At 37.7% G+C, this 26,984-nt stretch overlaps 1 protein-coding gene across 2 annotated transcripts in view; it reads left to right on the plus strand.

Moving 5' to 3' along the window:
- The window catches only part of RYK (receptor like tyrosine kinase), an 89,658-nt gene that overhangs the window by 32,738 nt on the left and 29,936 nt on the right, over window positions 1–26,984 (plus strand). Inside the window, exons 3-8 of one of the 2 annotated variants that reach the window (XM_076005350.1) lie at window positions 5,478–5,577; window positions 7,280–7,414; window positions 10,008–10,061; window positions 13,921–14,065; window positions 21,025–21,125; window positions 24,522–24,656. In XM_076005350.1, the coding sequence (XP_075861465.1) occupies window positions 5,478–5,577; window positions 7,280–7,414; window positions 10,008–10,061; window positions 13,921–14,065; window positions 21,025–21,125; window positions 24,522–24,656 (670 nt within the window). The remainder of the gene's footprint in view (window positions 1–5,477; window positions 5,578–7,279; window positions 7,415–10,007; window positions 10,062–13,920; window positions 14,066–21,024; window positions 21,126–24,521; window positions 24,657–26,984) is intronic. The other variant, XM_020288009.2, reaches the window with a different exon arrangement.

Consider the following 26,984-nt stretch of genomic DNA (forward strand, 5'->3'; position numbering starts at 1 on the left):
TAGAATGAGGTCTAAGTTTGGAAAAATGAATGTGATTCATAGATTGAATATAAAGCTAAACTAATTTCACAAGTTCATCTATACCAGGTATAAAGATTTAGATGAAACCAAACATCTTATATCTTAAAATGTTTTATAATAAAAAACGAAGGAATATGCATGTGTTAATCTAGTTTCAGGCTTTGGCCACCATTGGAGCTCTTAATTCTAGCTATAGGTCATAATTAGGTGATTTTTAGCACAGTTGATTCATTAAAGTTTATTTAAAAAATTAATCTTATGAGTAGATAATAAATGCACATGGTACAAATTGGCAAGGCATACAGGGTATACAGTGAAAAATAATTCCCCTACATCTTCTAGTACAATTCCTGAGCACTCCAGCCACCCAGGTCCCCTTCCCTTAGTCAACCACTATTGCTTTATTCTTGTCTTTCCTTCTAGAGGTAGTTGGAGTATACATAAGCATCCGTGTGTTTGTGTGTGTGTGTGTACACACATAAACACATAAGTATACTTTTCTGTAGTCTGCAGAGTACTGAACAATATATCCTGGTAAAGGATCTCTGTCTCTTCATATAGAGTTGTACTTTTTTTCTCCTTCTAATGTCTGTGTTATTATATGGTTGAGAGGAAACTGAGATCCAGATTTGGGAAGAGATTTGCTTAAAATAGTAGTAGGAATAGGGGAAGCAAGAAGTAGAGATGACCTGAAATGGGAAAGTCACACAAGAGAGTGAGGAGACATGGTGAAGGGTTCTTCCCCTGATCATGTGACACTGAGATGCAATCATAAACTTTCCAAAGGAAGGCCGTGGCTATCAAGCTCTAACGCTTTATCAGAAACTTTCAGTTCTTGGTTTTTAAAATTTTCCCAGAAGGTAAAATATTTGCTTCCAAAGATCTCCAGACTCCCTGGTATGTCAGTTCACCATTGTAGATATTTTAATTTCTCATATCTGTAGCTTCTGCTAACAGTATTCTTCAGTTTTACAGGATTCTGTTTTGTCTTGCCAGACAGACTATGGTCCCCTCAGAGGCTTGGAGCTGTGTCTTACTCTTAACATATATGTCACACTTGCCTTAGTGAGTGGTCAGGAAAGACCATTGTATTAATTGCGTTTTGAGATGGGAGAACTCTGGAATTTCTTCTCTTTTACAAGACCACAAACTCAAAGCAGACTATTGGGAGGCTTTAACAGATAATTGGTTTCTTCTGTATTCCAAAACATTCCCCAGTATCCAGGAAAGCAACATGCAACTGCTTCTGTTAAGTGTCAGTAGATACTTTAGATAGCTGAAAGGCAAAAATATGCCAAAATGTAGCAGAATATTCCTACCACCTGCCCTCACCCCATAGCTCTTCTCTGGTTTCAGGAATTCTTCCTCATTGTCTAGAAGGATCTGCAGGGAACTGGTCCAAATTCCAACAGCAACCCCTGTGTCCCCAGCAGAGTGAGGTTTCTATGAGAAAGGCAGTACTTCCGGTATTTTCAGAGAAATTAAAAGGCTGTTTGGCTATAGACAAATGTATTCACTTAAATCTGTACAGTCTGTGTTCCAGAAGGAAATGGCTTTACTCATCAACTGCCTATTTGCAATTGCAATTTGTTTCCAAGGAAGGGAAGATTAGTAAAAATGTTTATTTTTTTACTTATTCAAATATTTATATTTTTCTCTAGTTTCTTTTCTGAAGTATTTTGGCTCATTCTTTTTTTCTGATATGCAACTGCTGTTCAGATGTCTTTGTTCTAGTAGATTATAAATTTAGCTTTTGACCAGATCTGTTTCTTCAAATGTTGACTGACAAGTGAGATTCCTTATAGATTGATGCATGCTAAAGTAGAGAAATATTGGACTTCAATAATTGGCTATATCTTCTCTGATCCCAGAAACTGCAATTTAAAAATTTATATCCTAAGGACTGCAGGGAGAGAATAGAACTGCCTTGTGAATGCCTCCCATGTTTAGATAGTCCCTCAAAAAGGGAGCTGGTGAAGGGCAGGCTTCTATGTTTTATATAATACTTCATATCCCTCCAAGCTGCTGGTATGGCCAAAGGGGTTGCCTTCTCAAACTTCCTGCTCAGCCCTTTGCCACCTGTCACCATGTCCGTCACTCTAGCCAGCTCCAGTCCCAACCTCATCTCCCTCCCTCCAACCTTCCTCTCCCCCTTGCTACATTGAGATACTCGGGTGCTGGAACTGCCCTCACCCTCAACACTGCCATTGGAACCCTTAACTCCTTTGCCACACTCTTTCTGCTTTATTAGGGTTCTAGTCCCTGGTCAGGTGCTCCTCTAACTTTCAATAACTGAGACCTAGAATAAAGGAGACAGAGCAAGTTTGGGGAAACAAAGGTTGACTTTGATTCTGTTAAGTTTGAGGACTGTAGGATTATTAGGTAGATATGTCTAGTAGGTAATTGGACATACAGGAGAGATTGAAGATAAAAGAGGACAAGAGATACAAGTTGATGATAATGAAATCCCATCAGTGGTGAAATAGGCTAGAACCTAGTGTACTAGGAGAGAAGGATTTATTATTTGAAGAGGAGAATGGACCTTTGCTTGGGACTGGAGTGCAAAGAATGGCTGCTCTAACAGATTTGCCTAGTGCTGAAAAGAAACGCAGAAAGGGGGCCCCTTCCAGGCTAGCCATAGAGGATAAGAACATTGCCTGAGAGTGAAGAAGCAAGGAGGACTTGTGAGGTTTGGAGTGAGAAGACTAGAGAGAAGAAGGGTCGGTGAGAAAGGGATTGATAAGCAGAGTAAGGGCCTCCCCTGAAACGGGAGTCATCATAGGGTAGAGCTCTTTCTGTCTGGGTTGTGACTTCCTTTAGTAGTGCTGAGCAGTGGCAGTAGCTTAAGGGGCAGTCAGGATGCTGGGGCTGCCCTCTAGGGGTGTGGAGGAGTAAGTGAACCTGCTGAAGGTGCCAATAGGACTGTGTCAATAATGTCATCTTTGGGGCACAGGCAGTGGAAAACTTGAAACCAGGGGTAATGGCTGGGCTGGAGAAGAGGGAAGTGGCTTAATTGGCCACTGCATTCCAGCTATGAGCATAGCCCTTGGTTGACTTGAAGTGTTGGTTTTGTAGGAGAATTGGTTTTGTAGGAGTCAGATAGAGGTAGTCAGAGGTAGTGATAGAATCTGTGATAGAATGGTATTTTTGCATTTGTTTTGGTTATGGAGCAATTCTTTAGTATGTAGGAATATTGAACACCGAATGTGGAAGCCAGCAGGGAGATGGCAGAAGACAAAGTGAGCCAAGGGCCCAAGGCCTCTGCAGAGTCCTGTGTGTGTCATTGGTGTTTGATGGCATGACAAGTAGCCACTATAAATAGAAGAGCTCAGCTTCAGAGTAAAGGGGATTTTGCATGAGGAAAGGATGTCTGGAAAGGACTTAATAATCCTTAAAGTATGCTGACCCTACTATGTAGGCCCTGAGGGTCAGATGATGTAGGATCTGAATGACAGGGGAAGAGATGACTTCTGATGAAAGCAAGGTTGGGGAAGAAGGTGGGGAAGGCATTTGTGAAGAGGTTGAAAATGTAAGAGGCTGTTCAGAATAGTGAGGTTCCCAAGTGGGGGACACAACAGAAAGGCTGCAACAGTGTTCTTGACAGAGTACCGGAAGGTTTGTGTCAGAATCCCTGGGGCCAACATTAGGCTGGTGATTATGAGGAAGTACAGCATGGCGATAAGGTAGCCAGCATCTCTGGAATGACAGCTGATGCCGCTGTGTCTGCATTTATCAGAGGGGACTTGTCCCAGGCTAATAGTTATGTGTATTGTCTTAATTATCCTATTTGATCCTCGTAACATATTATTCTCATTTTACAAAAACCGAAACTCCGAAATTACTAATTTACCTAAGGGTCACATGGTTTCATGGTTCCAAATCCAGTTCTTGCTGACTGTGCTAATAACTTCTCTTGTGCACCAGCCCTTCATGTATGGTTCTGTTCAAAGATAGCATGGACGTAGGAATATAATCAGTGCATTCTCTGACGTTTTATTGCTGGAAAGCCTGCTCATTCCCAGGCCAAACTTCTTTGGCTGTAAGCTCTCTAGCACCCTCAGGTGGCAGTAGTGGTATTGTGGTGTGCTAAGGTGAGCATGAACACTTTCTAGTCTCTCATGTGCTGCAGCAAGAACATTTTCTTTGTTGTGAATGTGGCACTTTCCAAATACAGCCTTTAACAGCTGTCTATGTACCTATTTAACTGCATAGTAAGAGATTAATATTTACATAGCCCTACAGTGGTTAACTCAGAGACTTTTTAAGTTGAGTGTGAAAGTAGAAACCCAAAGAGGAACCAAACTCTGGATTGAGCTTTCCTCCTTATCCAGTGCCTTAGCCAATGCCCAGGTGCCATTCCATCCCTTGTAATCAGGAATGATACTCTTTCCCTCTTTCCTTTCATCTTTATTATGTTACCATATCATTGGCTTTTTTGTTAGCATGTATACATTCCCCCACAATACTTGTCTCTTATTCCTCCTAGTTAAATTTCTTAAAAGAATGATTTCTTGAACCTCTTTTCTCAACCCACTGCCTCATGGCTGTGCCAATCCTAGCCCTCCACCAAAACCACCCTTGTGACCACTGAATGGGAGAGGGGTACCATACTTATCAAGACCCCATTGGCAGGACAAAGAGTGATGTGAACTCTGAGGCCTCACTGAAGGTCTTGAAGGTGGCAGCTATTCTGAATTTCAGTTATTGCTTTGCAGTTTGAGCTGCTTTTTCCATGAACTCTTTGTAGCAACGGGCTATAATTATTTGTTGATGCTGATTGGTTCTGTTAAGCTCCATTGGACAGGCCAGTAGATAATATTGGTATTCTAGGGATGTCTCACTGGTTACCTGTCTTCCCTTCTGGATTCTGAATCACTTGAAAAACAAGTCCAGAGGATAGCTGGGGATCCAAACAAGAATTTTCTTATTGGTGAAAGGCAGACTAGAGAATGTGACATAGATATTATAAGAGAAATTTGTGTCTTGGAATCTGCTTATTGGGTGAGTAGGTCTGCAAGGTAGATATTTATCCACCAGTCACGTGGAGGCCCTCGGATCTTTGCTTTTATCAATCAGAGAAGGTACTGTTGACTACTTATGGTCTGTCAATTATGTCTCAACTCCTTGATTTTTCATATCTGGCTCTCTAAGTCTTCTCTGTTGATGGCTTTATAGTCCTCAACAGGATTTCTGAATCCTCAATGGCAGGTTTTATAGAAGAGTGGTTGTACTATTCTGGACATACAATAGAGGGTGGCTTATTAGGTTGAATTTTTATCCAAATGAAAATTCCCAGGACTATTTATGACAGTTTGGATTATTTTTATAGCTAAATTGTTTGAACATATGAAAGACTCATGCATTGATTAGTTAATGAGCTAATTAATCAAGTCAAGCTATTAGTGCCCTTTCTGTTATCACAGATCCATTTTAGTTTATTTCTCTCCATTTTACAGGTTGAATATAAGCTAGGATTCCAAGTAGACAATTTTGTGGCTATGGACATGCCCCAGGTCAACATTTCTGTTCAGGGGGAGGTTCCACGCACTTTATCAGGTGAGTAAGAGTCCTCAAAGACAGAGCTAGCATCCTGCTTTCAGTTGTGTCCTCCACATCCCAAAAAGGGCAGTTTAATTACTGATATAGAGTGTCTCTTAATAGGCATAAGATGTATAAGTTCTTTGAAAAGTAGTTTTTGTAAATATTATTTGTACCGTATTCTTAAACCATTTCCTCTTTTCCATCCTTCTAAAACTGTGCTCAGCTCTCCCTTATCTCCTTTTCTGTGTTGTTGGCACTGACCTCCGCATGAGTCTCTGTGCCTGATCTTTATTTCTCTTTGATGAAGTCCCACATCTCGCACTGTGGCCCAGATGATCATTGCACACTCACATCTGACCACGTGCCATCAAGTCCATCAGTGCCCCCGATCCCATCAACTGCACATTCCATACTCCCCAGCTTGTGTACTGGTTCCTTTACCATCCAGCTTTGCCCGCCTGTGTAGCCTTGTTGCTACACCTGTCCCAGCTTCCAGCAGTTCAGACTACCTGCAGTTCTGATATCCAAGCCTTTGCACCTGCTGGTCTCTGTATTTGGAACTATCTTTTCCTCTTTTCTGTTTGAGAACTCCTATTCATCCTGCAAGACTCAAAATTGGCACTATCCTTTTTCTGCCTCCTTTCTCCCTCCAGTTACCTCCTTCTTCTGTTGTTCTTCCTGCCCCAGAGAACCTTGTGTTTAACTGTTTTTGCACTGATTATGTTATCTGGTAATTCCCTTGGTGCCTAGCATAATGTCTGGCACAGAATATGCACTTTAGTATATATCTGAGTAAATGGATTATGTAACTTATTTACACCAATTTAATTACTTTTGAGCAACTTTTTAGAAAAGCTCTTGAAGATGTGAGATTTTAAGAAAATGGAAATTTTTAAAAATTGAAAGTAAAAGCCACAGCAGTGTTGTGGAACTTTTACTGGCAATCTTATTCACTGTTATTAGTGACACACTTTAAGCTTTAAGCAAGCACAGGAAGGCTACTTAATTTTTACGAGTCAGTAAAGAAATTCAGAAATGCCCATGTCTTTTATGCACTTATACAGATAGGAGAATGAGGTATTCTTAATTTGTAGAAAAAGAATCTTAAACTGAAAGATTGAGGAAAAAAATGGTATGTACTAAAGTCTGTAATCTCATTGCTACAGTTATTGATCGAACAACCAGTTTCTATTTAGATAGATGCTTTTAATTCATAGTTCAGAATTTATCAAATTCATTTATAGGTTTATGTATAATTTTTTCATTAAGAGCAATAGATAATTACATTTTGATAGTGAATTATCTTTCTTTTTTATCATATAATTTCTGTTGCAATTGCTGATGTGACTGGTAAGGCCAGCAAGGTTTGCCTTATGATCCTGTAGCTTTATTGTTTTGGAATAGCAGGACTTATGAGACAAACTAGTATATTAAAAACCATGAGCAAAAGTTAAAAATAATTATCTCTTCATTTACATCTTAGTATGTTCTTTAATGCTAACTTTTATATCCATAATGAATGAAATGCTTAATGTCTTGAGTTATGGTAGTCTGAAGATAAGATCTCTAGAAGCTTTTGTTTAGTTAATTTATTTAAATGTATTATTTTTAGTTTTGAAGCAAAAACAATTCTAAAATGTTTAATAGAACCACTTTCTAGACATTAAAGTTGATTTTTAGAAAATTAAAATACTTTTTTCTTATTTTTTCTAAACAGTGTTTCGGGTCGAGCTTTCCTGTACTGGCAAAGTAGATTCTGAAGTTATGATACTTATGCAGCTCAATTTGACAGTAAATTCTTCAAAAAATTTTACAGTCCTAAATTTTAAGCGAAGGAAAATGTGCTACAAAAGTAAGGAATTTACTTTTACCAAGATGTGTTTTATGTAGACATGAGAAGGTCAAAAGTAGATTTTGTTGTCTTTTCGCAGATCTAATTCTGACCAAGTCTTAATTATAGTTACAAATGAGAAAAAAGCACTAACAGATGAAATTTTAAAATAATCACCAGGTAGTTTGTAGCCAGGAATTTTACTCAGGCCTCATTCAATATTGCTAGTATATTTTCCATTAGGAATGTGAAATAGTACTAAAATGGCTGAAGAGGTAAAGAAATAAGGTAAATCTAACAGGGGCCCTGAGTGACTGAGTGTTAACTGTGTTTTCCTTAGAAAGTTACTTTTATGCAGAAGCATTGTTCTGGGGTCAAATAGACCTGGATTGGAATGACAGCTCTGCTCTTTTCATGATAGTGAGGCAAGTTACTAATCTCTCTTAAGGCTCAGTTTTTTTTCATCTGTAAAATGGGCATGATACCTGTTTCAGAGGTTTTTTTATTGTTGATATTGTTATTTTTTAAGATTAATTAAATCTAGCCTAAAACTTAGAGTACCATACATAGGAACTTCATGTTAGTAGTATTTGGCTTTCGATTATATTTTATTATCTATTACTTAAGAAATTACAATGGTTATGAAAGAGTTTCAGTATGCTAGGTTATAAATCAAAGAATTTTAGAGTTCTTTTTAAAGGTTATTTCATCTAACCCACTTGCTTTAAGTTCCACACAGGTAAAGTGACCTGAATTTACAAAGTCTTGTAGGAAGAATTGGTTAGTATCTAAGATAGGGAAAAAAAAAACCCAAAACCTTAAAAAAAAAACCCTAAACTTATGAGTGCTTACTGTATTCTAAGTTCTTTTTTTTTTTTTTTTTTTTTTTGAGACAGAGTCTCGCTTTTTTTTTTTTTTTGCCTAGGCTAGAGTGAGTGCCGTGGCGTCAGCCTAGCTCACAGCAACCTCAAACTCCTGGGCTCAAGCAATCCTACTGCCTCAGCCTCCCGAGTAGCTGGGACTACAGGCATGCGCCACCATGCCCGCCTAATTTTTTCTATATATATTAGTTGGTCAATTAATTTCTTTCTATTTATAGTAGAGACGGGGGTCTCACTCTTGCTCAGGCTGGTTTTGAACTCCTGACCTTGAGCAATCCGCCCGCCTCGGCCTCCCAGAGTGCTAGGATTACAGGCGTGAGCCACCTCGCCCGGCCTTTATTCTAAGTTCTTTACATGTGTAAAACCCATTTAATCATTACAGCAACCCTAGGTAGTAGATTGTCTTATTACCTTCATTTTCAGCAGAGAAAGCTGAGCTTCAGAGAATCTAACCAACTTGCCAAGGTCAGACAGCTAAGTGGTGCAGCTGGGATGCAGACCTGTGCTCTTAGCCTCTTTGTTAAATTGTCTTTTAATAAATTTCCTAATTGAGATTAGTGTTGGGTGTTATGAAAATGCTTAAGGCTAGTAAGTGAGTTATAATGGCTAATGTCCAGGTACATGCCAATGAAAAAGCTATATTGCATTAGAATAGATATTTTAAGAATGAAAAGTTAGCACCTTTGAGCTTTATTATTTTGATACATTTTTCATTTCTAATGTATTCAGTGATACACCTACTTTCATGTAATTTTAAAGCCAAAGGGGACTTTAGAGACACTCTAGTCCAACCTAGTTATTATGTAGTTGATATAAACAGACTGGGCCTTAGAAAGGCCACCTAGGCTTACACAGCCAGTCTGTGAGGAGTGTAGAACATCCATTTCCTGATCCTCAGGGAAGTGGGCAGTGACTGACTACACCATGGTGCTTCATCTTTTACGCTTAAAGGCAGGATGACCAGACTTGGTGTGATCTGTGGATCCCATCAGTGCTAATACCTGCTAAGGTTAATAATGATCAACTGATGTTCAGAATGATCCCATACCTTCTCCATTTTCTTTAATAGGCACATGAAAATTGACATTAAAATTCTGTGTTGGTGTAATTTTCTGTTCTGTTTTAGACTTAAGGTTAATATTGTACCACTCTCTTTTATTTGGTGGTCATTCAATTTATGTTCATGACTCTTCGTTTAATATTTGATCCTTATGTATTTATTTATCTGGTTTTCCAGCTTACTACATTTCAAAAATGGTCTGCAACAGAAAACATATTTGTAGTATAAGGAATGTTAATAGATGTTATTGGCAAGAAGAGTTTCCTTTATCATATGAGAGTGGGAATTATGGATTGGATACGTTCTGTTACTCTAGAGCCCTTTGAGCCTTTATAATCTGATAATGTGCACTGTGAACCTTCAAAGAGACAATGTAGTATGTGGCTTTCTCAAAGTTGTTGACCGCAGAAACCTTTTTTCGTTGAGCATCTATAAGTAATACCCTTTGGCTAATGCTAGCACAGACATTGATTGATGACTGCAGTGATGATTATCAGAATAGTAATGCAGCTTTCATTATTTTGCAAACAAATACCTGTATGGAGTTCAGGCAATGTTCTGATAGAATGCAAAACTATGTTAGAGAAAATTCAGAAAATGTAATTATATGTAGTAGTTAAGGATTTTCATGGAAATGAAAGAATTTTGAAAGCATATTTTCTTTTTAATTCAGAACTTGAAGAAGTAAAAACTTCAGCTTTGGACAAAAACACTAGCAGAACTATTTGTAAGTGTTACTCTATTATCTTTCTTCATTATTGGGGGTGGAAAAAATGGGTGATTATGTATCAACATGATTGTCTGCAACTTGGAGGCCTGTGGTTTCCAGGTGGTCAAATGGTAATGATAATGACACTATGCTATTTATTTTCCTGATGTTTTATAGATTGGTAGTTAGGTCAAAGGAAACTATGGAATATTGAGTATTTTGAGAAGTAAAATTAATAAATAACAAGTTAGCTCAAAATCTTTTATAAGAGTTTATATCATGTCTTTTTGGGCAGTCATAAAGTATGAATATGAAATATGTGTAAGATCTTTTTCTTTTTCTGTATTTTTTTTTTTTTTTGAGACAGTCTCATTCTGTTGCCCTGGCTAGAGTACACTGGTATCAGCCTAGCTCATTGCAACCTCAAATTCCTGGGCTGAAGTGATCTATCTGTCTTAGCTCTCCCAAGTAACTGGGACCACAGGTGTGCACCACCATGCCCGGCTAATTTTTTCTGTTTTTTTGTAGAGATGGGGTCTTTCTCTTGCTCAAGCTGGTCTCTAACTCCTGACCTTAAGCAATCCTCCCGCCTTGACCTCCTAGAGTGCTAGGATCATAGGCCTGAGCCACCTCAACTGGCCAAGATCTTTATCTATTAGCAGAGGGTTAGAAAATCTAACTTGTGGCCTGGATTTAACTCTTGGCTAATTTCATCCAGGTGAAAGTGTAAGCTTAAAGATATTATGTTATTTAAACCTACAGAGCAGATATGCAAAATGGATTTTATTTTTGTGTATGGGTTGTGATTAAATACTGTTACAGGTTTCTTTTTTTTCTTTTCTGACATGGAAACATCATTGAGTCTTACTCTTCCTGAGGTAGTTGTGATAGCAGTATCTTAAAAGGATACTAGATTCTCTTCATGGAAGTAGACTTAAAAAACATTTCCTTGAAAATTTCAAGTATACAAAAGGTCAGAGTATACTTTGATGAACCCCCACGTGCCTATCATACAACTTTAATAGTGATTAACATTTTGCCAGTGTTCTTCCATTGATTCCCTCTTCCTTTTGTGGTTGGTTAGGAGTGTTAAGGTAGAGTATTTTCAAGCACATCTTAGACATCTTATCATTTCACTCTTAAGTATTTCAGTGTGGATCTCTTTTTAAAAGGCCTTAAAAAATTCGCAATCACCCAATACCTGTTCCCTTTGATTTATCACATATAATAAAATAAACAGTAATTCCTTAATGTCTTATAATAGCTAGTCCATGTTTGAATTAATCTGATTCTTTAAAAAATGTCTTTTTCCTCCCCCTGAATCAGGATCCAAATGAAGCCTACACAGCTGTGTTTGGTTGATATGTATTTTGTATTAATCAGAAACAACCACCCCTTTTATTCACATTATTTATTTATTGTAGAAATTGTATCATTTGTCCCATAGAATCCCCCACGTGCTATATCTTCCTGGTGTCATTTAACATGATTTTCTTTCTCCTGTAAACTAGTAGTTAGATTTTGTACTTGATTAGATTCAGGACCATCTCTTCTGGCAAGAATAGTTTGTAGGTGATACTGTGTGCTTCCTATTTCATCTTTTCCTCATCTTGGGAGGCATAGAGTATCTGAATATTCCAAAATAGGCCTTTTTTGATGGTTAAATAATATGAGATATTTTCTGTTTACTAAAATAGTACATTTGGATTTATCTCTGAGAAAGAAGAAAAAATGTTTTAAAACCATCACTGTTCCCAAAGTATACTTTTAAAATTCTTATGATTTTACCCAGTTCTTTTATGCTAGTAGGATATTATTTCTCACGAAGAGCAGTATTACATGTTCTTGGCCTCTGTCTCTTCCTTGCTTCCTCTCACCTTTCCTCCCTTCCTATTTATCCATCCATACAACACTTTTTGAGAGTCTGTGATGTGCCAGGTGGTATGACAGAGTCCCAGAGGATTGAACTGTGAGCAAACAGCCCTTGCACCTCAGACTGGATGGTGGCAGGTGAAGTGTCAAAGTGAAGGCATGGAAATAGTGCATACACAAGCCTGGAATTTGGAGTTAATTGAGCAAGGTGCATTTGAGGGGATCTACTCAGCAGAGCCGTGTCTTCTGCTCTTTTCTGGAAAGTGCTTGGATAGCACTGCCAACACATGCCTTAGGGACTTTTTCCCACCACCCCTTCCAAAATTGAACAGCCCTCACCCGGCATACAGTTATTCTTGAGGAAAATCATGCTTTCATTCAGGCTACAGCCAAGTCTAACTGCCTTAGAAGCCATTTGGTCTCTTTGCGGTACTCTGTTCTGATTTGTCATTTGTTGATGCAAAGTTTAAGTTTTAGAAAGCAATTTTATTTCTGTTATTTCCATGTTTTCAAAAAGTGTAACTTTTATCTTTTGTCCTGACCTTTTCCTAGAACTCCTAACTTGAATATCTGTTGATTTAACATCTCTACATGGATGGGTACTAGGTGTTCCAAAACTCATGATACTCCCTTCCCCCAACCTGCTTATTTATTTATTTTTTTTATCATTGTAAAGGTACCATTATCCAAGTAATTCCTTAAGCCAAAACTTCAATTCCTCTTTTTCTTTCCACCTTATAACAATTTATTAGCAAGGTCTGTTGACTCTGCTTCTAAATCCACTTACTTCTCATCTTTACTGTGACCCTCTTGTCCAAACCACTGCTGTCTCCTTGGACTACTTTGGTAACGTCCTAACTTTCTAACTCATTGTCTGCTCCTACTTTTGCCCCTCTACACAGCATTCTTCACACAGCATGCAGTCATTGGTGGTTTTTAAATAATTTTGTGTGTCATTCCTTTGCTTGAAACCTTGCAATGATTTCCCATCTCATTTAGGATAGACCCCCCAATTCCTCAGGTGTTATTCAGTAGGAATATGATGTTAGTACTCACCATCAAATATTACGTGAATCTCCAGTCACACCAGTTCTGTTCTGTTTGTGTCTTCCCCTCTGCTCGCTCACGTCGTATGCATCTTTGTGTGTCTCGTCTCAGTTTGCCTCTGTGTGTGTCTCTGTCATTGGGTTATTTTCTCTATCGCTGAGCCTATCTTTCTATTACTCTTTGTTTTTTAGATAATATAAAGCTAAGTATCATTTTGTTTAATGACGAGTCTTTAAAACAGATAAAGTAATTTCTATTACTCTCAAAAGAAAGAAGGGTTAAACATTTGTTGTTATTTTTCTAAATGTGTGAGTCCCTCTGTTTATTCCGTCTCCTGTGAGTTAGTGATCCTTGGCAACAAAAAGATGTCTGATCTCTCTAATCCAGGCATCACTGTTAAGGAAATATGAAGAATCTGTAGGTCTGTACTGTCCGATATGGTAACTGTTAGCCTCATGTGGCTTTTTAACTGTAATTAAAATGACATAAAGTTCAAACTTCAGATCCTTGGTTGTACTAAGTACATTTGAGGGGCCAGTAGTTGTGCTAGCTACATTTCAGTACCTAACAGTGACATGTGGCCATTGGCTACTGTATTAGACAGTACACTAGAGAACATTCCCATCAATGCATAAACTTCTGTTGGACAGCACTGCCACGGTATATTTTATGCACTGGTATATTTTATGTATACCATTTGTGAGGGACTATTATACTTGTGAACCAAAAATTTTATTAAAATTTTTAATTTTTGTTAAAAACAACAACAAAAACATCAAAAAAATTATGTGAACTTACACCACATTCTTCTGGTAACTGATTTTATCAAAAAAGGAACACATGAAATCAAAACTTCTTTTTTTACAAAGAACAAGATGCTCATTATATATATTGGGTCACAAAGCAAGCAGTCACATTTGTTTAAAAAGCTAAATGTGCTTTTCGTTTTTTATTTCAGATGATCCTGTACATGCAGCTCCAACCACTTCTACGCGTGTGTTTTATATCAGTGTAGGGGTTTGTTGTGCAGTTATATTTCTTGTAGCAATAATATTAGCTGTTTTGCACCTTCATAGTATGAAAAGGATTGAACTGGATGACAGGTATTGTACATGTTTTGGGAAAGGAAAAAAATAAAAGGAGTTATTTGCATATGTGTGAGAGCCCACACACCCACATACATACTGGTTCAGGGGAAGGAGGGAGGATGATCAAGCCCTAGCCAAAGGGAAAGTAAGATGACCTAATCACTGTCTTTGTGTTTCTCTGATTTTATTTTTAATTTTTAAAATTTGTGATGTCAGGAATTACACTTTTTTAGTTATAGGGAAGAAGTGGAGATCAGATATATTTTTCCATCCCCTTTGATAGGACTTTACTTCAGATTGTTATTACCTTTTAAAAATAGCCTTGTTTCTTCTAGTTCCTCCCTCTGTCATTCTTCCCTCATTCATCCATTCATCTATCCACCCATCCCCTGTCCATCCATTCATCCACCCATCCCTCCCTCCCTCCCTCTCTCCATTCATCCACCTGTCCATTCATCTAGTAAATATTTACTGAGCACCTGCTATGCTTTAACTCATTGGTTCTCACCTTGGTTATACATTAGAGTCATGGGGAAGCTTTTAAAATATACCATTACTTGTATCCATGTTCCAGAGATTCTGATGTAATTGGTTTGGGGTAGTGTTTGGGCCTCAATATTTTTCTTAAAGCTTCCTGGATGATTCTGATATAGGGCCAGTTTGAGATACACTGGGTTAGATATTATGCTAAGTGCTGGGAACATGAAAATTAATGGTATACTTCATGATGTCAAAGATTTAATCTTTGACATTAACCCATAATTATAAAAGTGTATAAATTTGATGACTGTGATGTGTGTAGGATAGTGTAGGAATACAAGAGTTCGCTTATCTCAGCCTGGGTGAGTCAGAGATGACAAGTAGGAGGACATTATACTCAGGATGGGGTGAGAGGTAAAGATGGAATGATATATTTATTTTCACAACTCACAATTCTTGCTTCCCTCCTCACTAATTCCCAGTTGCTGACCTGAAGACATTCCCAGCTTTATGACTTGACTTTCGAAGCCCTCTTTTATGTGGAGGTGTATCCCCATTCTCTTTGAACCTTTTCTCCTCTTCTTGCTCCCTTGTGCTCCCATCAAATGATCCCTTCTTCCTTACTATTGTCTTACATGTTGCCCTTCAAGGACTTTTATTCATGCATTCCTTTTGCCCACAGGGCTCCCTGCATTTTCCATCAGTCCTAACCTTGTCCATTCTTCAAATTCCACCTCTGTCTTTCTTAAAGTCTTTTCTAAGCTTCCCAGCCATCCTTTTCTCTCTCTTCTGTCTCTGTCTTTGTTTTTGGTATCAGCTATCATACTTTTTATTTCTATAATTTTGGGGGGAGTTGTATTAGTCTTACTTCTAGAATGTAAGCTCTTTTGCATTTGGGGAGCTGTGTGTCTTACTCCTTGCTGAATCCCCACTCCTAATACAGTGTGATACATACTGCAGTTTAAGCATATTTGTGGTATCAACAAGAACATGAGTGGGTAGGGAGCTGTTTGGATTCAGTACCTGCTCCTAAGTACTCTCTGTCCCCACTTTTTTACTTTCCTAAGTAGAGAAAGAAGAGATAAGAGATAAGAATGAGAGGGGAAGTTTGTGAGTGCTATGTTTTACAATGTATTTTGTGTACATGGTGGTGTTGAAGTTAGATTTAGATTTTACAGAGGAAGAAACGGCATTTGAAAGCAATTGAGGGGAAAAAGAGGTAACAGGAACATTTTGATAGGACTTTGAGAGAGAATGTAAGTAGAGGGGTTGCTGAAGAGCATGGCATTTAGAAATCCGTCTAGACGCACAGAGAAAGTTGTATTTTCCTTGAGTGCCTGCATGTGTGCTGGAGCCGTGGACTCACGTGGGCCAGAGTTGTGCAAGAACCTTCTGATTCCATGGGACATATACGTCTGCGTGCTGAAATAATTATCACCCATGAATTGTTATTCCAGTTCTCTGTACTTTTCAGGCAAAAGTTTCCAGACTTTGCCTGAGTAAAAGCAGCGTATATTATCACTTGTTTTCAGAGTACAGCCTAGTGGTTGAGAGCATGAACTCTGGAGCCAGATCATCTCTGTTTGAAGGGTGGCTGTTTTACTTTCTAATTTTATGGCCTAGGTAGGATAAGTTAGATAGCCTGTCTGTCTCAATTTTTCTCATCTATAAAGCAGAGATACACATGTAGTAGGTATATTGTGAAATAATACTGTAAGCTCTTAAAACATAGCCCTACACATAGTAAGTGCCATTTTTATGATTTTTGTTTTCAAAAAGTTGCAGTATGAAGAAATTTCTTCAGCTCTTTTTTATCCTACTAGCAGTTATTTATTACCTTACCTTCCAGTCAAGTTAACAATGGTGGCCAGAGAAGTTTCCATCCAGTAATCACATAGCATTTAAGAGACATCTGTTTCTTCTCTCTCTGCATAGGGGCCATTGAGACAATGACTACCATTCTATTGAGTGTTTTCTGTTTACCAGTACTGTACCAGGCACGTTACGTGTATTATTTTAATGTTCACAGCCACCTATGGGTGTGATACTTACTGTACTTATTTTAAAGATGAAGAAACTGGCTTGAAGAGATTAAATGACTTCCAGGATTGTACTTTAGGACCAGAGCAGGAGGAACTCATTATTGTAATAGCTATATTATAATAACTCACTATTGTAATAGTATAAAGTGTTTGCTATGTGCCAAGTACTGTTAATACATGGCTTTACATTCATTACATTTATTAACTCCATTAATCCTCACAACAGCCTCGTGAGGTTTGATGGAACCCATGGCTCCGTGGAATTCCTTAGAAGGGGTTGGTAGAGAGTTCTTCCATTCCAGGCACTCAGGAGCCAGAGTCCTGTTATACACAGATCTTCTTTAGAAATAGAGAATAAAATTGCCTGATACAGGCTCATGCTGGGGCAGTTGGAGCCCATGTGTGTGGCTTTCTCTCTCCCAACACTGCAAATTGATCCTTTAATTCTCTATATTATGCCAAGTGAGTCTATGCTGGAGAGGCAGAGCTTCTCTTTACATTCACCCTGAAGTCTTTCTGCAGAGATACTGGTCTGCAGCATGTTCACGCTGTAGTCTTTCCCTATTAGTTTGTGACTATGGGAAAGTTTATTCCTCTTTTGTGGAAGGCCTGAATTTGTATTCTGGCAGTATCTTTATTTTCATCTTCTGGTTTCCATTATCTCTACCACCCTACTACTCCTGCCATTACTGATGACAAGGTCCCCCTTTATTTCTCTTTATTTTGTTCTATGTCCACTGCCTAAGGGAGTATCTGATACATAGTAATGTACTTAGTAACTTTGTTGAATGAAGAATGAATAGAGGGAGGCAAAAAACCATTTTGTTATACTGGTAATTCTTTGCCTTTTTCAATATGTATCAGCAGCTCATGTCAGAAGCAGCCATTCTGTCTGGTTTATGTCTTTCTGTTCCAGGGAAGTGTGGTTTTCTCTGCTCATTGACTGTGTTTATTGAGCTCTTGCTGGGGCTAAATTGGGCCCACCTAAGGCTTACTGTGCCAGGCACTGGCTTAGGTGGCTGGGGAGGGGGAGTGAACCAACAGGTACTCTTCCTGCCCTCATAGAATTAATAGTCTGCTTAGATGAGACAGACATTAAGTAAGAAATCTCTGCTAGAATGTAGGCTTCACAAAGGTGGGACTCTTTGTCCATTGTGTTCATTGCTGTATTATCTCTAGCACCCAGCACAGTACCTGGCATGTAGTAGACACTTAATAAATAGCTGTTGAATGAATGAATGAATAAAGAGTGGCACAGAAAAATAGAAAAGTACAAATTGTAATAATTATTTTGAAGGAAAATTAAGATCTTTGCCCAAAGTCCTAACTGCATTCTAAAGCAGGGTTAATATCTCCATAACTAATCTTACTTGCTCATGAAGATCAAATGAGAATGTTTATTTATACTGGTTTTAAACTATTAAGTGCTAGCAAATATACATTTTAATCTCATTTTCCATCACCCGAGATTGAGCTATGTAGGTATCGACTTTAATAAATGTCAGGGTAGGTCCCTGACTACTCCTTCCTTCTCTCATGTCTTGGCTTCCAAATTCTGTTCTGGCCACTTAGCATAGTGCTTTGCTTATTGTAGGGACCATGTAATATCTGTTGAAGGAATTAAAAATTAACATAGACATTCCCAAAAAACCTTTAACTGTGTGCCCATGATATTTTCAGAAATTCTGAGGTGGCACAGGAGTGCCACCTACTGTTCAGTTAATGGAGAGAAATAGAGTCTGTGCATTATTCAGCCATCAGCAATGTTGGTTGCAGATGATATTAAACAGTGCTTTTAGGTAGGGTGTGTTGGCCTACTCCTGTAATCCCAGCACTTTGGGAGGCCAAGGCGGGAGAATTGCTTGAGGCCAGGAATTTTCAGACAAGCCTGGGCAACATAGCAAGACCCTGTCTCTATTCCCGACCCCCAGTAGTGCTTTCACATGTATCATACAATTTGAGCCTTACAAAAGTCCTGCAAGGTAGGTTTTCTTAATCTCATTTTATGGGTGAGTAAACCAAAGTCCTTTATTTCCTCCCTTTTTGAGAATGGTAATGCTTCTCTTCCTTCTCCATTATTGAATTCTGGACTTTTAACAACTTTGATTTTTGATCTAATCCTTGTGTAGTACGTAGAATTGCAAAAACAGAAGCCCTGTAGTTTCTTATTCTAAGGATTGGTGAAGCATAATATTAATAATAATAAAAATAATCAGTAATAATTTTTTTTTTTTGAGACAGGATCTCTCACTGTTACCCAGGCTAGAGTGCAGCAGTGCAGTCATAGCTTACTATAACCTCAAATTCCTGGGCTCAAGCAATCCTCCTGCCTCAGCATACCCGAGTAACTGGGACTACAGGTGCTTACCACCATGCCCAGCTCATTTTTTTATTTTTTGTAGAAATGGGGTGTTGCTATTGCCTAGGCTGGTCTCAAACTCCTGGCCTCAAGCAATCCTCCTGTCTCTGCCTCTCAAAGTGCTAGGATTACAGGCATTATTAACCAGTAATAATAATTTATAAATATAGGTTTAAGGGCCAGATGCTATCCTAAGTTCTTTACTTATGTATTTTTCATGAAGTCTTATTAGCCATCTTCTCAGGGGTAGAATTATGCTTATTCTATCAGAAATTTGAGGCTCCAGAAGGATCACTTGGTTTGTCCTAGGTCATACAGCTAGTAACTGGTGGTGCTGGCAGTTCTCATTTCAAGGTTTATGCTCTCCATTTCTTTATAGACCCATACCTACTACACATGTAAGCTCATACAGGTGCGTTCTTGAATAATTCCAGCCTAAAAACTCCTTCTGAACTCTGACCAGATGATAGCCTGATGAATCTTATTATATTCTCTTTAAGTTGCAGAGTATCTTCAGCAAAGTTGCTGAGGAAACAGGGCTGACTGTAGCATCACAGGAAGAAGTAGATAACCTAAAATGATGAGCATCTTAAGGGAAGGCATGCTCAGGAGTGTTTTATTAGGCAAACGTGTATCTTCAGATACGTGGTTGTGCAGAGCAGAATGGCTTGCATATAAGTGCTCTCTCCAAATGTTTATTGCAGAACATTCTTATCTTAATTTTTGCTGTGACTTTTTCAGAAGTGTTTTAGTTATAAAAGCAGATAATAGTATACTGTATTATTATTTTTTTTCTTTCTTTTGTTTCTTTCATCTTGTATTTTTAAAGGGGAAGGTAGATTGTATTATTGGTTATTAAAAAGGCTGCTTGGGGACTTAACAGTGCTTATTGCCTGGATATTATATATTTACATTTTTAAAATATTTGTATGGGCTCTTAATATTGATAAAATACAAATTCATGTGTAAGTGTTGGAGATTACATAGCAGCCTTTTGTCATTATGGTTTTTTTTTTTTTTTTTTTTTTAACATAATAAAAAATGCTGTGTTGCTCAGGCTGGCCTGGAACTCTGGGGCTCAGACAACTGTCCTGCTTCAGCCTCCTGAGTAGCTGGGACCACAGGCGCACACCACCATGCATGGCTTCATTATGTATTTTTTGAATCACCAGTTTTTGAAAATACAGAACTATCATGTGAAGAATAGGCAGTTAAAAGATTTTGCATATTAAGGAAAGTAGGAGCCTCTAATTGGGCACTACTGATTCTGTAGCTAAGAGAGGCATGGAGGGCCTGTAATGCCAATTGTTTTCACCTTCATGATGTTTCACTTCTCCACTGCTGCAGAGTTACAAGGTCTGAGGCAATGAGACAGAATGTGCCCAAGAGTGACCTGGGCCAAGGTTGCTACCAACTAAAAAGACAAAAGTACATGTTTAAAAAGTAATAATTTTAATAATCTTGAGCATAGGGCTACTAGCAACTATTTGACACTACTATCTTCTGAGTCTCCTATATTAGAGAATATGATGTAATATAGTGATTAAGATACTAGTGATTTCTGAGAAGTTCCATAAATTCTAGAAAGAGGGGGTTGGGGAAGTAGAAGAAGCAAAATGTATATGATTAAACAAACTTAAACCAAATATGATACTCCTTCCCAAGATTTGAGTGTGTTGGCACATTTGATTTGGTTTGATATTCTCCTATCTGTAAGGGCATTTGATTTGGGGCCATCTTGAAAGAGAACTGTCTCTCTACTTCTTTTCTAAAAACCAATCTAATTGAATGACGTGGGCTCTTTTTTTGGGAGATGATACATAGGTCCCTCACATATTCTTGTGTGAAGCTTACGACTATTATCTGAAATGTCTGAAGACTAGGACCTACATTTCTGAATAATTTTGATAAGATGAACCTGGTTTTGAAGATAGAAACGGAACACATTGTAATGGAGATATATGCATTATTGTGATCTCCATCAAAACTTTAGGCCAGTTATAATGGCTACATGCATTTTGTATGTATAGAAAAAGGAAATTTCTCATTGAAGCTGACCTGTCAAATATTTCTCTCTTAAAAATTGTTTGCAGCATCAGTGCCAGCAGTAGTTCCCAAGGGCTGTCTCAGCCTTCCACCCAGACAACTCAGTATCTGAGAGCTGACACACCCAACAATGCAACTCCTATCACCAGTAAGAGTTAATTTAATTCTAAAGCCAATGTATTAAAGTGTTCTATGCCTTTTTGACAGTGTTCCTGCATGGTGAGTACATTTATAGGACATGTATAAATAGTATCTAAAACATGCAAAATTTGGCATGATCTTCAACTTTTGCTTTCTAGAGCATTGAATGAAACATTCTAAAATTGGGATATCACAAGTTAAGTTTAATTGCTAGAATTAGTTTTGCTTTGGGGAGATTTCCATAGATTAATTATCTTAAAAGGGCTACTAAATCCACTTCTATAGAAATGTAGAAGGAAGATTTTTCAGGTAGTTATATAAATTAAGCCATTAAGCCAGGCATCCTCAAACTACGGCCCATGGGCCACATTCGGGCCACCTAGCACATTTATCCTGCCCTCTGGGTGTTTTTGCTGCTACTGCCTGTCCTGCTTAGCAGCCAACTCGTCCCGGGCCCACAGTGCGTACTCTCCAACGGTCTGAGGGACACTGAACTGACTCCCTGTTTAAAAAGTTTGAGGACCCCTGCATTAAGCTGTATAAAGATAGAGACTTTGGATATTAGTGAATTGTTTGATGGTCTTGATGGGCCATGGTAAAGACTTTACATTGTTTTCTAATCATAATAGGAAGTTAGCTACCATTGGAGAGTTGAGAGCATCAGATCTGATTTCCTTCCTTGGGCTGATACTTACTTTTTAGCAAAATAAGATTTAAAATATCTCTCTTCTACCCAATCTCTTGTTGTGTTGTGCTCTTTCATTACTGTTTCCCATTAAAAAGAACCAGGATTTTTTGAAGAAATAACTGATTCCAGGTCTGAGTCATGAAATGAACATAAGCCTGGAGCATGTCAGGTATCAAGGAAATTGCCAGACTTGAAGAGCTCCCACTGGCAAAAGATGGGACCATTTGAGCATCAAAAAGAATAATGACTATTATATAATTGATTGAAATATAAAGAATAAAAATCTACAAATAGTGATACTTTTTAAAAACAATATTCATTATGAGAAGTAACTAAGGCTCCAGTAATGCTTTATTTACTCTAACAACTGCCTACCGGATAGTGCTGGTTGATGAGGGAAAATGTATGGAAGTAATCATAGAATTAGAAGATCACATTTGCAAGTCCTAATAAAATATTTGATTCAGGAAAAGGTCATCACTAATTAAAACCATAAGAACAAAGGGAAATAGGGAACTTTACCATTGAGAGTTCAGGCTGTCACCACCTGAATCCACTAATGAAACTTAGCATTACTAAAAATTGGGCATCTAGATATTTTGTACCCCAAGATAAGATGTACCAGCTGTGGAGTATTCTTGACTCCCCCTACAGGATCCCTGAAGAGTTAACCTGGATTTAATCAAGGCTATAGACCTGACTTGTAGTTTACAGGAAATACAGGGATAGAGGAACAAGTTAAATGCTACTTGAAGAAGTATATGCCAGACATTATTCAGGATAACTGACCCAGTTTCTTCAATAAGACGGTGGCAAGAAAAAAGGAGAGGGGAGGAGGCATTCTAGATTAAAAGAAATTTAAGAGAAATTGCAGTAGCAGCTACAGTCACCACCAATGAAAGAAAGAAATATATGCTTTTCAGGAATTACAGTAATACCATGTTTCCCCGAAAATAAAACAGGATTTTATATTTATTTTTCCTCAAGAAGACACTCTAGGGCTTATTTTCAGGGGATGTGTTATTTTTTTTAAGTATAGTACAACAGCCTACATTTATTCAAATATAGTTAAATCGTCTTCTGGAGTATCATCATAACTCTCCAAACCCCGAATTCCATCCTGAATTTCTTGTGACTCTATTTCCTGTAGAACAATTGGCCAGGACCTGACAGGGGGAGCCGACCTTGTTGGTGGGGCTGCCTGCACCTTTCCAGTCACCTCTGGGATAGTAGGTAGTTGTCACAATGGGGCAGATGAAAAGGGCTGCTCCTCTTCTTAACAGCTCCACAAGGAAATGCATGGGTTGTGCGCTGTGTAGCCACGCCCATCACTAGGTCTTATTTTCGGGGTAGGGCTTATATTGCGCAAATGCTTAGAAATCCTGCTAGGGCTTGTTTTATGGGTAGATCTTATTTTCTGGGAAACACGGTAGGTGTGAAAGTGAAGAGGCTCATCATTGCTCTTAGTGTTTAGATATAAGCTTTGCTTATTAGAATTGATTATTGTTCTATGACCTTAAAGAGGAAGATAATTCAATTATATACGCTAAAAATACTTTCCAAGAAAAGTCAATGGAAAAAATTTTAGTTGCTAACAATAAGAAATTTACTTGTTTTTAATTGTGACATTACCTCCAGGAGATAGGTAATTCATTTATTATGTGCTAAAAACAAAATACTTCTTAAAAAGGTCAATAGAAATAAATTTGTTTATAAATTAACAAATGAAAAAGGAACAGAATAATATTTGAAGACACAATAGCCAAGAATTTTTTAAGGTAACAGAACACAACAGACCACAGATCCAAGAAACTTAAGAGAACTCCAGGAAGGATTAAACACTCACATATAATTACACACCTAAGCATATCACAGTGAAACTGCTGATCAGTGGTTTCAGATGTTGTCAGCCTACATCTTTTATAAAGTTGCCCAAAGCCTTTCATGTAGTTCTTCTGGCAACTATTAATGATCATTGCACAGGCCCACTAATGTTTTAGGCACACGCCCCCCCCCCCAATCTACCAAAGGTAATAAGTGATTAGATATAACATTCTAACTTCTGCTTGCTAACACTGGATTTTCCTTTTATTCTAACATTTTTTTTTCCTTGGAGTGAAAACTTAAAATTTGTGGCTATACATTTTATTTTTGCTGTCATTGTATTAAGAATGAATGGGAATTTAGCAATCAGAATCTCATAAGGATATCGCTAGGCTATGGGAATAACATAATAATTAAGTTGATCATGTATTATTAATATGTTAGAAAAGATTTTTTTTGAATATTTCTTTATTTGAAAAGTTCTTTTGTTAGGAGACTGTATTAGTAAATCTTTTGAAAGGAAAGCTGTCCATAGGAGGGATTAAATTAGATTCTATGAGTCAAAGCTTATTTCATTTGGCTGAAAGACAGTTGAAGTGGTGGTGATTGTAATATTGTTTTTAGAGTTTCTTGTTGTAATTCTGCATTTTAACATTTTGGGGTATTATTGTGGTGAGTGGGAAAACATTTCTTTACTAAATTAGTGTGGCCTTCATATGTAATTCTCCCAGTTCATGTATATGCCTATTTTCTTTTATGATTCTTACATTTTTTATTCATTCCTTTTATTATTCTTACATTTATTCCTGTGGCTGTCCTGAAGTTTTAACTGAATTGGTTGACCCCAATACCATAATAAGGGTATTTATATTGCTTGGTTTGGCTTTGTTGGCTCCTCAGGTTATCCTACCTTGCGGATAGAGAAGAACGACCTGAGAAGTGTCACTCTTTTGGAGGCCAAAGCCAAGGTGAAGGATATAGCAATATCCAGGGAGAGGATAACTCTAAAAGATGTGCTCCAAGAAGGTATTTATTATCTCAGAATCAGTTTTGTGACTAAGAATTAATGTTACCACTACAAACATTTTTTTTCAAATAATTTAAAAAATTCCATCTCATTTTATGTCTCAGATAAGGATAGAAGGCAGTGTATAATTTATTTCTTGTATACAAATGATTTTCATTTTTCCTTTCTTTAGACTTTAAAATGCCTTATACAGCTTGGGTGCACTTCTTGATTTTCAAGTATGTCAAAGCGCATATATTAGTGTTTGTTACTTTTTTTTAAGGTATATTTTTTGTTCTTATTTAAAGTGATCACTCCCTAGCAGATCTCCTCGAAATAGAAGTGTTTTATTCTTGACAGATAATGTGAGGGTTCTAGCAGAAGGAACATGCATGGGCTTTGGAGTTAGACTCTAGTTACAGTCCCACAATGTATTACTTGTGTGACCTTAGAGAAATTGCTTAATGTCTTTGATCTCCAGTTTCCTCTTCTTTAAATTTAGACTGCACTGTTAACTCTTATTAGACTAGATTAGATGAAATGATGTACAGTAAATGAACTCACATATAGTAGCATTTGATAGATATTGGTATCCTTCCCATTTCTTCTTGCTGGCCTTTACTTTCTATTTTGAGTTTTAGGGAAATGCTAAAAGAAGAGGACAGAAATTAATAAAAAATACTACATATAGCTCTTCAAATTGTTAAATAGTTACTTTTTTACCCCTGCTGTAATTCAGTTTGGAATATTTTATTTTATTTTATTTTATTTTATTTTATTTTATTTTATTTTATTTTATAGACAGAGTCTTGCTTTGTTGCCCAGGCTAGAGTGAGTGCCATGCAGCCTAGCTCACAGCAACCTCAAACTCTTGGGCTCAAGCAATCCTGTTGCCTCAGCCTCCCAAGTAGCTGGGACTATAGGCATGCACCACCAACTAATATTTTCTATATATATTAGTTGGCCAATTAATTTCTTTCTATTTATAGTAGAGACAGGGTCTCGCTCTTGCTCAGGCTGGTCTCGAACTCCTGACGTCGAGCAATCCACCCGCCTCAGCCTCCCAGAGTGCTAGGATTACAGGCATGAGCCACCACGCCCGGCCAGTTTGGAATATTTTAGATGCATATGAGTCCTTTTGCATTCATGTTGGGTGGGATACCTATAAGTTATTCGTAGCTAAGTCAGGTAGTAGTCAGGTACTACCTCCAATGACAAATGGTAATTAATGGAAGTAGATTTTTTGGTCTGCTTTTCAGTGTAGGAATGCCAGTTGTTATGGTTGTATATTTTCTTTTCTTTTTCTTTTTTTCCCCCTACGCCGAGGTTGTATATTTTCTAAGCATAACTAGTTTTTATATCTGTTTACAGTCTAAAGAGAGTAAGTAGATCAGGAAGCATTTCCTAGAGAATCAAATGAGAGACCAATGAATAATGTTTGCAGTTTCTTTTGGTCTCTAAATGGGATAGAATAAGTAATCTATTGTGGTGGTATAATTTGAGGAAAATAGGAAATTCTGAACCAAGTAGAGTTTTTTTTGTTGTTGTTGCTTATATTTTCAGGCCCATAGTAGTAGTTTATTTTAAATTCTATTGATTTCTGAAAAGAAAACATTGTAGCAAATTACAATTTTAAAAAGTGATCAGGTACACTGGAAATCTGATAAATGCAAATCAAACAATAGTTACATGCCATTTTTCTTCAGTCAGATTGGGAAAAATTAAAAAGATAGATAACATCCAGGCTGACAGGGATATTGAGGGACAAGGTCTCTTACACATTTTTTACACATTGCTGGTAGGAATTGCTATAACCTTGTGGTAAAGTAATGTATGCATAGCTATACTTGAGTGTATGGTCACCATACCCATAATAGTTTTGTTTTTGAAGATATGTAAATCCATGTTTGGGAATATTTTAAAATGGCACTAGGCAGTGGGAAGAGAAGACAGAGGAGCTTTTGCAGTCCTGCTTTGGGAGAGAGTGAAGAAGCTCAGTCAAGCAAGGTGACTTTGAGTGGGGACAGAAGGGAAGACCTTTGTAAGGAAGGGGCTGACAGGTCAGGATGTGGAGCTCTGGAGTGTTTGAAGGTATTTACTCTGCTCTAACCAAGATGTCTTAAATAAAGATTATCCAAAGCTTTTCCTGCCTCAAGCATGCAAGTTTCTCTCTGTCTCTGGGCCACAGTGAGACTTGATAGATGGACAGTAACAACTTCAGCTCACAGAGTTAAAGACGTTACAGCAAGCCTCTTGTGTGCATGGTATCTGCAGCAAAGTGAAACTATTTGCAAGTTTGTCTTTTAGATTGTGATAGAAGGAAAGTAGAAAATTTTATAGTAACAAAC

The sequence above is a fragment of the Microcebus murinus genome, chromosome 1, assembly GCF_040939455.1.
Source record: "Microcebus murinus isolate Inina chromosome 1, M.murinus_Inina_mat1.0, whole genome shotgun sequence".
Classification (NCBI taxonomy): domain Eukaryota; kingdom Metazoa; phylum Chordata; class Mammalia; order Primates; family Cheirogaleidae; genus Microcebus; species Microcebus murinus.